This window comes from Protomyctophum bolini (assembly GCF_963924005.1).
Source record: "Protomyctophum bolini genome assembly, chromosome: 22".
Classification (NCBI taxonomy): domain Eukaryota; kingdom Metazoa; phylum Chordata; class Actinopteri; order Myctophiformes; family Myctophidae; genus Protomyctophum; species Protomyctophum bolini.
The window spans coordinates 19,720,834-19,737,120 of record NC_137883.1 but is presented as its reverse complement, the minus strand read 5'-3'; the positions used below and the strand labels follow the sequence as shown (position 1 = coordinate 19,737,120).

General features: G+C 40.4%; 2 protein-coding genes across 2 annotated transcripts in view; both read right to left on the bottom strand.

Moving 5' to 3' along the window:
• Nucleotides 1-5,077, bottom strand: part of abl1 (c-abl oncogene 1, non-receptor tyrosine kinase) — a 44,159-nt gene extending 39,082 nt beyond the window's left edge. Inside the window, exon 1 of the mRNA XM_080755287.1 lies at nt 3,181-5,077. Within this exon, the coding sequence (XP_080611413.1) occupies nt 3,181-3,307 (127 nt within the window). The 5' untranslated portion in view covers nt 3,308-5,077. The remainder of the gene's footprint in view (nt 1-3,180) is intronic.
• A 1,122-nt stretch (nt 5,078-6,199) lies between these two features.
• Nucleotides 6,200-12,645, bottom strand: exosc2 (exosome component 2). Its single transcript, XM_080755794.1, has 9 exons — nt 12,512-12,645; nt 12,092-12,193; nt 11,219-11,264; nt 10,405-10,494; nt 9,906-9,971; nt 9,744-9,812; nt 9,098-9,274; nt 8,488-8,616; nt 6,200-6,789 (listed from the first exon to the last, which is right to left on the bottom strand). Exons 1-9 carry the CDS (start codon nt 12,631-12,633, stop codon nt 6,709-6,711), a joined length of 882 nt encoding a protein of 293 aa, XP_080611920.1. The 5' UTR covers nt 12,634-12,645; the 3' UTR covers nt 6,200-6,708.
• Nucleotides 12,646-16,287: the final 3,642 nt, after the last annotated feature.

Genomic DNA, 16,287 nt, shown 5'->3' with positions numbered 1-16,287 from the left:
TGTGAGTGCGACATTTAGAAGAACCTTGAGGAGTAAGTGATATTTTTTGTATTTTGTTAAAAAGGTTAAAGAAGCACTATATTCTGATAGTAATGATTGCTATATAATCTTGTATAACATAACTATTATAACACTGCAATCAGTGATGCAAATAGCCTGCATCCTTGGACACTTAGACAGTGATGTAAATTAATTTCAATGTAATGGGTCCCGGGACCCAGGGGTGGTCTTTAGATGGGTCCCAGGGACATAATGAGTCCTACTACAACAACGTTAGAGTACAGTATTGCATCCCAGGACTCCTGGAGGGAGACATAATTGTGTCCTCTCTCAATTTTTGTGAGTCTAAGGACGCAGGACACAGGCTATTTGCATCACTGCTTAGACTCACTAAATTGAGAAAGAAAGCAATCATGTCACCCTCAGGGTCCTGGGATGTAGTACTGTACTCTTACGTCGTTGAAGTAGAACTCAGAAAATGTCCCTGGGACCCATCTAAAAGACCTGAGTCCCATTACATTGAAAACCTATTTACAGACTCCTGTTACTGAACAATGTGAACATACACTAGAGCAGTGGTTCTCAACCTTTTTATACCAAGTACCACCTCAGAAAATATCTGGCCCTCCAAGTACCACCAAAATAACTGTTAACAATACACTGGAGCGTAGATGTATGCATGTATGCATGCAGTGGTAACAACGATGAGCCCTGACAATCTATCTTTCAAAGTTAGTAAGCTGACGAGTCAGCAGTAGGTTGGGCGCTCTGCTCGCGCACAAGTAGGCCATTCATGGCCAACATGTGCAATGTTCAAGTTGGCAGCTCGATAGAGTGCATTTCTATTTTTTGTCCCATTCCTAAACCAATAATGCTGCTTTGACGAAAGCCTGTCTAAGCAGCACAACTGATGATATTTCTAATGTTATTAATCAGTCCTCAGATCTTCTATTAATGGCGTGTGCTGTCACACTCATTTCAACACAGCTGGAGAGCATATTTCAACTAATTGCTTGGTCAGAAGAACTACTTAAATAAATATTTCATTCCACTCTTCCATTCCATTCTTTTTTCACGACTCCTCTGTGTACCACCAGAGGGGGGATCAAGGAAGTACCAAATGTTGAGAATCACTGGACTAGAGTAGTATATTCAGACAGTCTGCCTGTCTCTCCAGATCTTTAATAAAACAGAAGAACAACATTTCAGGTAGGTGACAAAAAGCCAGTCATTTGTATAGTGTTCCAGTTCCAAATGTTCTCCTCGTTTCTGTTTAATAAAGAGTTACAGAGAGATTGAGACTGAACAAACACACACACAATATTGAGCTATTCAACACTCATTTTATTTTTAACCAAAGAACCGTACCAAGAGATTTTTAGACATTCTTAGCATGAAGGAGAAAAACAATGTGCATCCACATTGGTTAACCACGTTATGTCTTATAATGAAACCTTCAACAGTGGTAATTCTGCAGGCCTTGTGGCTATCAAAAATATTGCACAATGCAGTTGTAATCAATTAATCAATTAATTCACCGCTTTGTTTTGCAAGGATAACAGACAGACACTGGCCATTTTAAGCATGTTTGGAGTTAAATAGTAAATACCCAATGAGAAATGAACAAGCTACATCACAGTGACTACCAGAGCACACTGAGAAGTAGTAAATGAGAATTGGCCTCGGGCTGTGATTTGTAATGAACAAAAGGGACATTATAAACAACCAAATGGGCAAAAAACAGGCTCCCCTGTACTAGATATGCATGATTATTGAATATAAATTACCCCCCCCCCCCCCCCTTGCAAATAACTCTGCTTCCAATGTGCTCAGACAGATCTCTCCAAAACGCTGTGCAAGATAGCCAATGACAGCATACCTCCACACTGTACTGTACTCGACAGTGCCGAGAATGGAGACAGGTCTTTGCTTGCCCTACACCGTCTCACTCGCTCTCCCAGGTGGCTGCACGCAGAGACCTGAACATGGCTGGTGAGAGGTAGCGTGGTGCTGGCTAACCTTGTACAATTGGTACAAATGTTCAACTAGGCTCACCAGGAAGAACAACAATACTGCAATGTAAAAGTATGTGCTGACATTACCCTCCACATGCACTGAGTCACATCCCTCTCATAACCTATTCCTCTCCTCACCAAATGCAGAGGAGATGGTGGCGATGAAGGGGCCACAACCTTTTATTCTGTTTTTCTGACCTGGGAAGGTCTTTTTCCCCCCCGGTATATTGTGCAAGAAGATCCATGAGTGGAATGCATCCCTGGCTGCCACGGCATTCAGGACTCATTTGGTAATGTCATCAGCTTTTAACTCAATGGCGTGCATCCAATTCATGAATGGCAATCACCTTAAAAAATCTAACTATTAAAATCAGTCTCAATTAACAGATTTCCCTACATAGTTTCTGATGAATAGTACTACACATGAAAGCATGACCAGTCTAGATTAGCTTGGACAAATACCTTCCATTGACATTGTACTATGCCTCACTAATGCTTTATTTTATATCCTACCTTTCCTCATTCTGCCTGGCAGATTATGATTATCTGGCCATAATCAGTCTGGGGTTAGAAAGAAACTCTCCATGAGCCTATATACTTGGCATTGGCAGAACCACAGAGCATTCCAGATAGGATGTAGGAGATCCCAAAGACCCTGGTTAATGCCTTAATTCTGACACAAAAGGAAGCATTTATTGACATAAACTATGATGTCTTGTGTGTTGGCTTATGTCATCTTCCTTTAACATACAGGTGTGTTTTATTGTAATATGAAAATAAACAGACAAGATTTGTAAGAACGTCTTCTGGTATGTGAAAACAACTGCATGCACGTAACAAAAAGAAAAAGGTGATCAAGCAAATTATCACACCCCTCTTGAAGCAACTGAAGTATGTCAATTTGTCATTTTGTCTTTATATCAGTTTTATTGGTCCATTAGATATTCCTGTTCTTTCCTTGAGCTTCCTAGGTAGTGGGTACTGTGCTTAAAAATGTAATTTGTCTGTCCTAAATGTGTTGGTACTGGCAGAGTTTAACACTATTTGCCTCTTCTATTGGCCAGTTAACACTTGTAAAGGAGACATCAATGTGTTATTTTACTGGTTAAATGAAGGTGAAATTACTTTAGACTGGATTTCCATGGTAGAAGTCATTTTCTCTTACCGTGAACAGCGAAAACATTACAGTGCTGGGCCCCATGGCGCGATGACTCTCTTCTCCCACCCTTGATGAAGGCCGGCAGACTGGGTCTCCTCTGGTCCCCGACAAACTTCCCCGGCTGCTGCCCCATAAGGGCAGGGTGCCAGGCCGCAGCCGGGACTTCTCCAAGCTGGACTCACTCCCTCGCCGTCCGAAAGTCAGCACAGCAGTCAGGTAGTGAGAAAGTGGAGAGAAAATTGGAGTCCCTTCCGCCAGCTCAGTTTGGCTTCCCCTGGATAGCAGGTTTTGGCGAGGAACACTGCAGGTCCTTTTATATATCTCAGTTTATCATGCTTTGAATGGCACCCAAGGGTTTCAGAGTTCAAATAAAAGTGATTTGCATTAATATGAGGGGGTAAAATACTTCAGATACACTGATGATGATGATGGTGGTGGTGGTGATGATCTAAGGGCAGATTGTAGTCTTTTGACAGAGAAAAACACATTCACGCCGCTCAAAAATGCAAGAATAAGCATAATGTAAGTCTACTCGACTGCACCAAAATGAATTTGCAATGTTCTTTCTAGAGATTAGTTAACACTATGGCACAACAGTAAACTATATCCAAGAGGACCAGAGGTTTATCTAAGATATACATTATCTAGGGATCAATTAGCTCCTATAGTAAAGTGTATAATGTATCTTAAGGCAATGATGGACCAGTAAATGATACATTTAGTGTGTAGGCATTCAACATTTTTTGAAACAAAGTTGTTTACACTATCACTATTCTACAGAGTAGTAGATAATATGTCAATGTGAGACATTCATTACTCTGTTAAACATTTCAGCTTCTTTTTGGATATTGGAATGTGAAGCCACTTCGATTCACCATGAAGACCAGCAATCTGACAAGCTAACAGGTCAAACAAGTCTTGTGTGTCACAGCAGGCCATAGATGCAAACACCATTGCGTCCCAAGTTGACAGGCAACATAGAGGTGTTGGTTTTAAAGCTTTTAACTATGAAAAGCAAACTGATTACTGGCTTTAAAGCTTTTAACCATGAAAATCACAAAAAACTATTCAGTCATAACGTTGATGCCAATATAATATTTGGTGCAAAGAAGACACTTCCCCATCCCATGGCAAAAGAAGGCACTGTCAAGTCAAACACATGAAACCATCCTATTTAGCCGATGAACTGAAAATGACAAAGTTCTACAGGACAGAGGATTGCTCCAAAATAAACTATATATTTACACTAACGAGCGAAAGTGTGAAAAGGCAGCATAATTAAGGCCAAAGAAGAAAGTCTACACTGCTGTCTGGTCAAGTTAGCACCCCAAAGCTAAGGTTGGAAGAGATAGCTACGAAGGCTAACTTCTTTAGCAGCGCGAGACGCTTGAAACACACACACACATCAACAGTTGGCTCGCGCTGATAACACGCCGGCGATAACTTACGTCGGCCACAGTCAGTCAGTCAGTGGACCTTTAATGTTTACAGCCCGAAACATTAACCGTGAAACTAACTAACTAACGCTTTTTGTCAATGTGTCCCATCCATCATCATCCAACCCCTGCCTAGTGGGCTTTCAATTAAAAGTTTCCAAACTTCCGTGTCTGTCTTGCAGTCAAGAGTTTCTCTCTCTCTCGTGCATCGAGAGGCACTTTAATCCAGACGCAGAGATTCGAGGCAGCAGCAGCAGGTCACAGACAGTGGTGTTGTTGTCAGATCGTTTCTGCAGAGAAGAAACACACTCCGGTCGCGATCATCAATCAAACACGCTAAACTCTTCGTTCGCTGCACACTCTCGGCTCAGCGGCGTGTCTGTTCAGTGTTCCCCAGTGAAAATATGAGCAATAGTAAACTTTGTCCGAATAGTTGTCGCTAAGGGCGCCATATTTCTACTGCAAGGTGGTTTACTGAAATATGTGGGTGTGGCTACGTTCGACGTCAGCGAACGTGCGTGGGCTAGTACTGAGGAGACGCCCACTCTACCTTCTTCCACAAGCCACAAGGCTGGTGGGTTGGTGTCAGAGGTCAAGGTGTCCATGATACTGTAGCACTAGCATTGTCCAAACCCCAATTATTGAAATCCACTACACCGAATAGACTTTCTTGGACCAGGAAAATTAGCAATCCATGCTGCATTGATGATGCGTGTATAAAGCCAGACAGTCAGTATACAGGTTTTGTTAGGACACTGATAACATACATAATACATTACAGGTCAATACAAAAAGTTATCTAGGAGTGAGGATCTGTGGTATTATCAATGCTTCTCAACTTTTCAAGAACCTCCAGTTTGATGCACTAGCCATTTGATCAGGGACGTGTTGGGGCCACTAATTCAGCCTGTACTGGGAAATGGAGTTAGAGAGGCCACGCGCCTCCAGCGGTGCGGACCAAAATATTAACCGGTGAACGGTGGCAGTGATTTGGCCTTAAAGATTAAGTGTACAGTGATGGGGTCAGACGAAAGACAGCGAGATCGACATGGTCGGTCGATCTTGCTCCTCCTGGGTCAGACTGTGTACAAATGTAACCATCTGGACCTGTAATGGTCTACTTGGTTTCCAAACTTATGTGTCTGTCTTGCAGTCAAGAGTTTCTCTACTTGGTTACCTCTTGTAACTCTTGGGACCCATAATTTGGTTCACACTATCAATTATTTAGCCAGAGATCCCCTGGAACCCGATTCAAGGGGCCCTGGGAGTCCCCAGACCCCATGTTGAGAACCTGTACTACTCAAATGAAGTAGTAGTGCAGTGACCAATATTAGCATTAATTTGTTTAAAAAAAATCACACGAGTGTGAAGTGAGGGCCGGTCTTATCATCTCATACTGGCCAATCAAAATACCTGTTGCCACAAATTTACGTCATACGACATTTGACCTAATTTCTCCTTTAAATGTCGAAGGCAAATATGAGACGTGTGGGGACAAGATGACGTAAATATTCCCTTCATTGTCAATGGCATTTAATGTTTGGTGTTGTGGACATTTTGTGGGGACAAAAATAAATTGGTTGTTTGCAAAATAACATGAATCAAATATGACTTTGGAGTATGTGCTTTATATTACTAACATAATAATTACACAAGGCAAATATCTCAAATTGTAGTAAACAACAGACATACAATGGTTATTGTACATTATGTCAACAAACGTGACATGACCGTTTTTTTTTTATTCCACTCAACCCTTCTCCATACAAAACCTTATCAACAACACTTGTATGTATACTTGTAGAAAATATTCACCAACAAACAATAGGAACAGTTGCTTTAGTGGCTATTAAATGCCACATCATTCTGATACTGTAAATCAAACTATGATAACAAATGTGACCCGGGACTGGAGACATATGGACTTTTCCTGGTCAAGCTGCCAATTATACTGCATCAAAACAGAGATGATAAAATCCAATGTCAGTTGCTGGGCTGGTGCTCAATCCGAGTTATCTTGGTTCTAGACTTGGAATGCAGGACAGGCATATTTTGTCTTGTAACAAGACAGACGGGATGGGGTTTCATTTCACTGTCCCTATCCCTCCTGTTCTATCAGCTTCTGTTGTGTCATCATCACAATCTCCTCCATAACCTCTGGTTTTAAAATGTCTTTCACCTATAAAGAGAGCATGATTACAAATAATTCAGCGTGGCTTTATGATGGTTAATTAATTGATTAATCAGAATGCTGTGAATCGCCACAAAAGCATATTGTGTAGGAATAGTGCATGTTATGTACATCTTGCACACACCAAGACTTCAGTTTATTTCATTTTTGAACAGGGACAAACGTTTCGGCTATCCAGCCTTACCATCATAATGCGTGATTGATTTGAATAGGCTTTGTATGTAATACATATTTGCACACTGTTTGAGCAAACACGCCATGTAGCCTAGATTAACTAATTTAGTTTAGTTTGATCTCAAGGTGCACTTCCACATTCCACATTCTAAGTATCATAGCCTAGTGAGGTTATAGGCTGTAGTGTAAATAGCTTCAATGTCAAGACAGCTGTTGCCTCACACAAATTAGTTAAAGTATCTTTAAGTAACAACTAAATATTTACACAAGCCTTTAGGCAGCAGTAATATCAACTGCATCCTCCCCAATGTGCTTTGCGAGATAGATTACAGTACATCCATTGGATATTTAATCCTACCTAAATATTCAAGAAATAATTGATCTCTCTGTTTATTCCTTCAGTTTTTTTTTTTTTACTGAATTGCATTACATTATTTTAATGCAAGTATGCAACTATACATAACTAAAAATACATTGCATGGATGCACCTGGGACGTATCCTCAGTGAGTGATGTATCCTGAGGTCAACAGGGTTACGGGGCTACCAGTTACATCATACCCCTCACTCAGGCGACCCAGCCTAGGCTCTGTGGGTTGACTCCAGTCCGGGCCGCTCCTACGTCTCACCAGGTCCACTCCTGCTCTCACCAGGCCCAGGACCTGCACGCTGCACCAGACTCCCAGCACCAGGCACTTCATTCAAGAGTGGTGGATTATAATGGCCCTCCTAAAGGCCTCAACAAAGTTTGTTGGGCTTCCTCCTCACGGAGGACACAGGCTGGGGCGCTAACCCATACTGCTCACCCAGGTGCCGTCTACATTCCGGCTGTCACCAGACTATACCCGGTTGTCACATAGTCTATTCCTATGAGAAACTATAACTAAAAATACATCGCATGGATGATGCACCTGGGACGTATCCTCAGTGATGTATCCTGAGGTCAACAGGGTTTCGGGTCTACCAACATCATACCCCTCACTCAGGCGACCCAGCCGGGGTTGATCAAATCCCGACTTACATCCCAGTAGCTACCCTCGATCAGTCCATCAGGGAATGACCACACAATCCGTTGCTCCGGAACTACTCTGCCGGGACTGGGAGAACCAGATTCTGGCACGTGGAAGGACTAGGCTCTGTGGGTTGACTCCTGTCAACATTACTTTATGTCTATATACCATAAATAGCCATGGTGCAACATCATTTAGTAACTCACTTGCTACAAAATATCTAAATGAGTAGCTACCAAGCCTTCAGTTACCCATCCCTGGTGGCTCAACCAGACAGTATGCATACTCTAGGAAAGATCGAATCATGGAAAAATGGGACCACAATCTGTTAAAAACTTGCAGCACTTGTAATGTATTGCTATTTACCATCTCTTTCCAGTCTTTAGCTTGCCTTTCAGCGACAAGAAAACTGCATATTGAAAATGTTTGATATAAACCTGGAATCTCATGATCACCTATACCGGTATATAATTAATTATCTAATAATCTCAACCAGTGTCTTACCTGGTGGTGAAGAGAAGACTCATAGCAGTAGAAAACACTGGTGTCGTATACTTGGACTTTGTGTGCAGACAAGGCCAGTAAGCAGTTCCTCAACCGTGAGATCACTTCTCGATCTGACAGAGATACAGGCTGAAAGAACAAGGAGAATTAAAGTATGTGCGTGCGTGTGTTCCTAATGAGCATTATTTACAGTGCAGCTAAAGTAATAATTCAACCTTTCAGACGAGCATCGATTAACGCAGACGTTGTCGCCTGGATCAACGACAGGTCTGCTCCAGGCCTGCTCAATAGGGGCGCGACAACGCAAGCGCGACAATTTCACGGGACCACGCCAGCGTAAATACGCTTGCATTGTTGCCCCTCGACTTCTCATACATGAACCACATGACCAGGCTGTTTTCTGTCCCCTCAACGTAACTCTGCCTTACTATGGCTCTGCCTGATTTACTATCATCCCTGATGATGTCACGTGATGTCACGAGACCTGGGCACCATTAACGGGGATTTTGAGTGATACACTGACTGACTGACGGGAAATGCATGATTCCATAGTTAATTGCGACCTTCGGTTAGATTGCGACCTTTGGTTGCAATCAAGTTTAGCCCTCACCTCCAGGCTAGTGTAGAAACCCCCAGCCTCCTCGTCCTGTTGTGATGGGGTTGGGTACAGCCACACAAAGCCATTGTTTCCCAGAATTATGGATGCTCCACAAGGAAGGTTGTGGAAATGGGTTTTTTGCCTCTTGATCAGGGAAGGAGAGATCTGCACCAACACTCCTTGACCTAGCTAGTGACAGATACATTAAAAGAGGATAAGATTAGATAATGTAGTTTGTCATCAACCTTGTGTGAACAGGGTAATGCAAAGCTGTTTATCTAGTGACATTATTTTGCATGTAAATCCCTTCGTTTTCTGTATTTTGTCATTTGTACTGGTGTTGGTGCCATGATCATATGCATGCACAGAACCACACACATTGCCAACTTGTATTTCATGGCTGTCAAGTTTGAACAGGCACTATACCAGGCATATTTACAAAATAAATAAATGATCGATATACAGTCAGACCAAATGTTTTCTCCCAGTTCTTGAATATCAAATAACAAGAAATTACAATAATTATTACAAAAATACGACTAGATTATACTGAATAGCTCAATTGTCATATAGTGAAAAGTGAACAGAAATGTGTTCATTCATTGTATTGCTTCACTTGTAATTGATACAAGATGACAAAGTGTTTGCTATAACTTACCTTTCCATACTTTAAACTGCGAGTGTGAAGCAATAGGGCTCCATCTGAATAGACAGACTGTACCTCTGCCTAAAAGAGCCAGACAAAAGGTTGAATCAAAATGATAGCCCATTAAAGTCAAGAGTCAGGAAAGATCATTGTAAATTGTAAACATGCGAGTACACTTATGAGATCTCCTTCCTGGAGGTACTCCCTCATAGTCAGTTCATCTTCTGCTGATCTTCTCCTCTTAAAAAAAAGAAAAATAAATTTAGACAATTGATTGCAAAACAAGTTCACCAAATTGGTACTATAAACTTTTGATTAAAGAATATTAACAAGAATAGATTCTTATTTACATCAATAACTTATACAAACCCACAACGCATCATGATGCGACGAGTTGTAAGCTTGCAAATCGGCAATTTTCACTATTATAAATGTATATTTATTTTTACTCTCACAATGTATGCAATTATGACATCCAAAAAATAGTGACTCCATAGTTGGTGTGGTTAAGGTTAAGGGTGCAGTTAAAGGGGACACAATGCCAGCAAGGATAAGTACAGTTACCAACACACTGGGCCAGAGCTACTATATCAAAACAATGTAGCACAGAGAGTACTTCTCCTGATGAATCGTAATTTCAATTTGCAAGAGTTGTGCACATATAGCAACTCACCAGTTCTCCTCCAGGCAGATTAACTGAAGATAGCAGGAGAACTGAGTCCAGTCGGGAGTTGATCTCCACCTTCCAACGTTTCTGCTGCACCTACAAACATCACAAGAATAAACTTAATAATATAAATTGAAACACAAATTTAAATACAATCTAATAATTGTATGCCTCCGCCGGCAGTCGTTTTTTCCCCCAACCATATGAATGCCTTGAGGAAATTTCCTGACATTTAGCACAAACATCAAGAATGAACTCATTAGAAGGGGTCAAAGATTAGGCGCTCGGGTGGCACAGTGGTAAAGTACCTGCCCAGTGCCCACCACCGCAGAGTCAGTAGTTCGAAACCACCGCTTGACCGTGGTGCATCAGACTTTGTCGAGCGTCTATATACTCACACAATTGGCATGGCACGTGTTCGGGGAGGGAAGCCGAGCCGAGCCAGGCCGGGAAGCTAGGTTGGGTTGGGCAGGGCCAGGGTGATATTTGTCAATGCATGTATTCCTACAGGCTGGTGGTGCCAACTGCCAAGTTCCTCACAGGCAGGTGAGCCAGTAGGATAAAAGAGCAGTGACAAACTGACAACCTTTGGCGATGACGCCCATTTGGTTCTGAACTATTTAAGGGTTTCAAAGCCATAGCCATACCCATGTAACTTGAGAAAGCCCGGACGGGCGAAACATTGCATGATACTATATCAGTCTTCACAGACACGGATGCTTTTTACTTTTCTTCCACACAATCACCTTCCCTGGTGTAACCATGTGCTGAAATTATTCCTTGAATTTATAATGAAATTAAAATCAAATGATGATCCTACCTCAGTGATTCGGCCAACAACCACATCTCCAACTTCTCCATAGTACCTGCAACAAAAAAACAGTGAAATGTGGCAAAACAATCATACTTACATAATTTATTATTTATTAGTGTTCGAGTTTGAAAGCACTCCTTGGAAATCACTCAATGCCACGGTCTTGCGTACATGTACCACCCGTTTCAAAATTGCACGTAATGCAGGACGTTGTGATATTGAAAAAACGAGTGCTACCAAACTCCAACATGAAAAGAATCACCTGCAGTGAACGGAATTTATTGAAAGTAGCTCATAATAACATGTTAATGGTGGTGATTTTTATTAAACAAAACTTGACGGATACAAATATATGGGTATGGCGGATAATCCAAGCTTTCCTTACAGCTGTAATCTTGCACAGTTTAACGATGTTTATAGCAGAGTTGCTTGCAGCTAAAGTTGAATCATTTAGATAATGATCTACCATGCTTGCATGTTCCAATCATGCATACTTGACATTATTTCTAACCACGTTTAAAATTATACATTTACGCTTTGGTTTTGTAGAGCTATAGTGTAGATTTTTGTCCCAACACAAACATTAAATGCCATTGACAATGAATGGAGAATTTACGTCATTATGTACATATCTGATTCTGAGCAAATAGGCTATTTTTGTCCTACACAAACATTAATTTCCCATTAACAATGAAGCAATAGAAGTTGATAAGAGCGCCCCTCACTTCACACAGGTGTGATTTTTTATTTCTACATTTTTGAAAAATATACATCGAGGTGCCCACTCGACCTGTCCTGTATAACCTAGGCTACTACACAGTCAGTATAGTAGTAGACTCACAATCTATAGCAGTTCAACTTTGGCTGTCCTTTACTTACCTTGTTTTAAGAGGTCTGACACAGATTAGTTTGTCTACTCTTTGCACCTCTCCAGCAACAGATGCTGTCAGATTCTCATCATCCATGTAAGTGCCATGACCCCTGGACATAAAGCATAATAAAAATAATATGACATGAGTAATGAAACGTTACACATAAGGTTATAGTTTATTAAAGCCCACAGTACTTTCGGACACACATATACTACAACCAACTGCTGTCTGTACAAAAACATTCTAGGGCCCGGCTAGCAGAATGGGTACATTTCAAACGAAAGCACAAGTCAATACAAAAACTGCTACGAGGATAAAACCAGGAAAAGCACCAAGACTTGTTTACATCAGGGTCCTCCATTTTCAATTCATCAGAACATTTAAGACGTACAAATCACCATCTGCTCCTTGATCTTACGATTCTTACCTCATAAAACCTGCGTCCGAAGTGATCACATCACCGGGGACCACCAGATCCTTTCGATCTAGAGAGGATTTTGACAGTGAAACTTGTTTCCGAATAACTGGTAATCTCATGTCAGCAGCCATGCTTGTTGCACATCAGACTTCAGCGTCTGTGTTGGCGCCTTAAAGTGACGTCATCACACACTTTTTTTCTTTCTTTAATTTCCCCCTTTTATTTCAGAATGCATTTTGTTGTTATTATTATTATTATTATTATTATTATTATTATTATTATTATTACATATATTTAAAATACCATACATTTGTCAAATAAGGTTGAGGCATAGACTGTAAAGGGTTGAGGCGGGGGAGACATTTTTCTTTTCATGTTCACATGGCGCCCTCCAGTGGTTGCATACTTCAAAACGTGCTTGCCTTCTCCAAACGGTACATAACAGTGAAATCAGGTCCAGGTATAGGAATGTCACATCCTTGTCACATCTAGAGAGTGGAACTCTTCAGGCAACATTAATGTAAATAGGGTAGGCCATATATAGGTACATAGCACAGACAGACCAATGATTTATAATTAAAATATATATATATCTTTTGTAAACTGTATATTATAAAAAAAAAGTGTTTTCTTTATTAAAATTAATTAATTAAAATCACAACTATAAAAAGAGATTTAGGTGAATACCCTGTAGCTGTGGACTAAAGCGGTGACCATAGATCACCCCCGCATAAGAATACAATAGGCTACACAGTGCAATTCCTGAAATTCTATTATCATAAATGAATAGCCTACCAAATATACCTATAGGCTGCATCCACATGAGCTGAACACTCGCCAAATGCAAGAGCCCCTGTAGGCCCATATAAGCTCATCCTCGATTCACAGTTGATATCCAAAATATTTAGTGTAGGCCTACTACCTGTGTGTCTCCTTACATAGAAATTAACTGTGAATAATCAAATAAACATGTTTTCCTTTCCAAATAGACAGTTGTTAATCTTATTTAAGTTTCAGTTTAGTTTATGTTATACTGGCTTCAGTTTTTCTTACTTCCTTACTTACTTAGGCTTTAAATTCCCTGAGAAACATAGGCCATTGATGAGGCTCCTTTTCGGTCTTGTGCCCTCCGCTGCAGTTGACAGCCTTTGCACCTTCATCTGCTGTTCTGTGGTTTTTCTCCAGGTGGCTTATCCTCTCTTCCTCTTGCCTTGTGGGTTTCATGTTAGTGAATGTTTTGTTATTGATTTGTTATGTCTTCACAGTGTATGTCCTACTCCTATCCATGTCCATTTTCTCCTCCTATGGTGTCTTGACTTGTGAGGTCCCCTAGGTTTGCATTGTATATGATGTTGTGCCAGTAGATTCCTAGATGTTGGAGGCAGCGGTGGAAGAATGTTTGTATTTTGTTGAGTATGTTGGTGGTTATCTTCCAGGTTTCTGAACTGTAGAGTAGGGTGGATTTGACAAATGAGTTGAAGATTTGCATTTGGTTTTGCGTGATATATCTTTTGCTTTTCAGATTTTGACTGCATCCTACAAAGCTGTCCACCATACTCATCCTCTCGCTTGCCCATAATGCTTATGGTAGTACTATTCACCTGACCCTATCCACACTTTTCCTGGGCTGTGTGTGCTCCAGTTCCTGTTGATTTCATTGGATATCATTGGTCATCTGACCAGTTTCATTGGCTTTCATTGGATCGTTACCAGTGGACTAAAGAGCCAGACCTGATAAAGAAAGAACCAAACCTAAAAGTCACCAAGCACAGACAAATACATTTGTCACGTTTTAAGCTATTTTAATATAAATGTTTATTTACATTTTACTTCTTTACTAAAGACATTTAGTTATAATTATTAATTCCATCACTTAATTGTATCAAATAAATCCATTAAAGACTAGGCCTAGTTGGTCCATCTGTTAAATCCATTAAAGATATAGCTGTAACTTATTCATTCTATCACTGAGGAAATCTCTTACATTTCACAGATTGCACAGTTATTCCCTGTTCAAATCCCAGGTCAGGACTTCCTCCTATAGCTATAGTTCAATGCTGGAGTATTTCAACTTCCCTTTTACTCCAACAGCACTGAATGAATGATATGGTGGTGTAGTCCTCTATGATCGGACTCTCATCACAGATATTTCATGTTCAAACTCCAGTCTAATACTTTTCAACTTTACCTAACTGAAGGCTAAAATACAAAAGAACAACAACTATGAGAGATGGTGTACTGGTCTGATGTTCAGGCTCTCAACACAGAGGTTCCATGTTCAAGTCCCAGATCTCCTAGTTCAATTCTGGAGAACTTTGAAATATATATATTTCTAATAAAGTGCACGAGCCAAGTATAAATTCAACATTGCACAAAGAAGTTAATATATATATATATATATATATATATATATATATATATATATATAATATAATACTTTTCTCTCTGCACAATTAGCCACACAACGCCTAAGTCAGACGCATGCCAAACACTCACTCAGCAGTGAAGTAGAAGTGACCTATTTGTATGTCTCTAAATGTTTTGATGAATTGAACAATGTGGACCCTGTTGTAAACAAGTGTAATGCTTAATTGGGTCGTCCACTCACAGTTAACAGTCTCTGTATTGAGTTTGTGCTTGAAATGTACTGTAATTCTACAAACTGTTAATAAATATTTCAATCAATCAATCTGTCACTCCCTCCATGAACGAGTCAGTCGTTTCTGTTTACTGATGATTTTATTGAGCTCTCACTCTCTCAATAGACCAACGTCAAAACTGATGAACACACAATGAATAAACAACGATCAGTACATGAACAAACTTAAGCACATAAACATAACGAACATGGCAATATAATGCATACATGAACACATGGATTTACCTCACTGGCTGCATAAGGGGAATGAAGGGAATGGAATGACAGGAAACCCATATGAACAACAACAAACGTCAAACTGTAACAAAAACAAATCGCATCAATTAAACTCATATACAAATCAAACATACACCTTAAATGTTGACAAAGAACGTGAAACATTGGTTCAGAAACAAACAAACAAACAAACCTTCACGGAGGCTTGACAAACAATGTTGTGAGCCATCGCTGGTTCAACACCAAATAAGGACATGGCACCGGACGTGACGTAATTCCAAATTACCTTTCCCAATATAATGTGAAATAAAACAAAATAATGACAGAAACATATTTCTGGCAGCCAAACAATCAATAAGTCTCAGCTCACTGACTCTAATTCAATGTCTTATGATTATGAATATAATCAAATGTAAATGTGTCTTATAAACCCATGGAGGTTGGGCACTTTGTGTGCAGAACACGAAAATAAAATAATCAATCAAAAATCAATCAACAATCAATCATAGCAAAAAGAGTTGAAAGTGAACAGTGCCAACGTTGTCCAGTTGAAAATGAACTACGCCGACACGCCATCCATACGACGTTGATACGCCGACCTCTCTCTGGACGGCGTATCAACGGCGTATCAACGTCCGCTCACGCTGTCGGACAGTTTTTGACTATTTTTGTGTTTTCAGACAGTTGAAAGTGAACTGAAAATGAACTACGCCGACACGCCGTACACACGACGTTGATACGCCGTCTCTCTGTTGGACAGCGTAGTAACGGCGTATGGACGTCCGCTCACGCCGGAAATATAAGATATTTCCTCAGTGATAGAATTAATAAGTTACAGCTATATTTTTAATGGATTTAACAGATGGAATTAATTATTACAACTAGGCCTAGTCTTTAGTGGATTTATTTG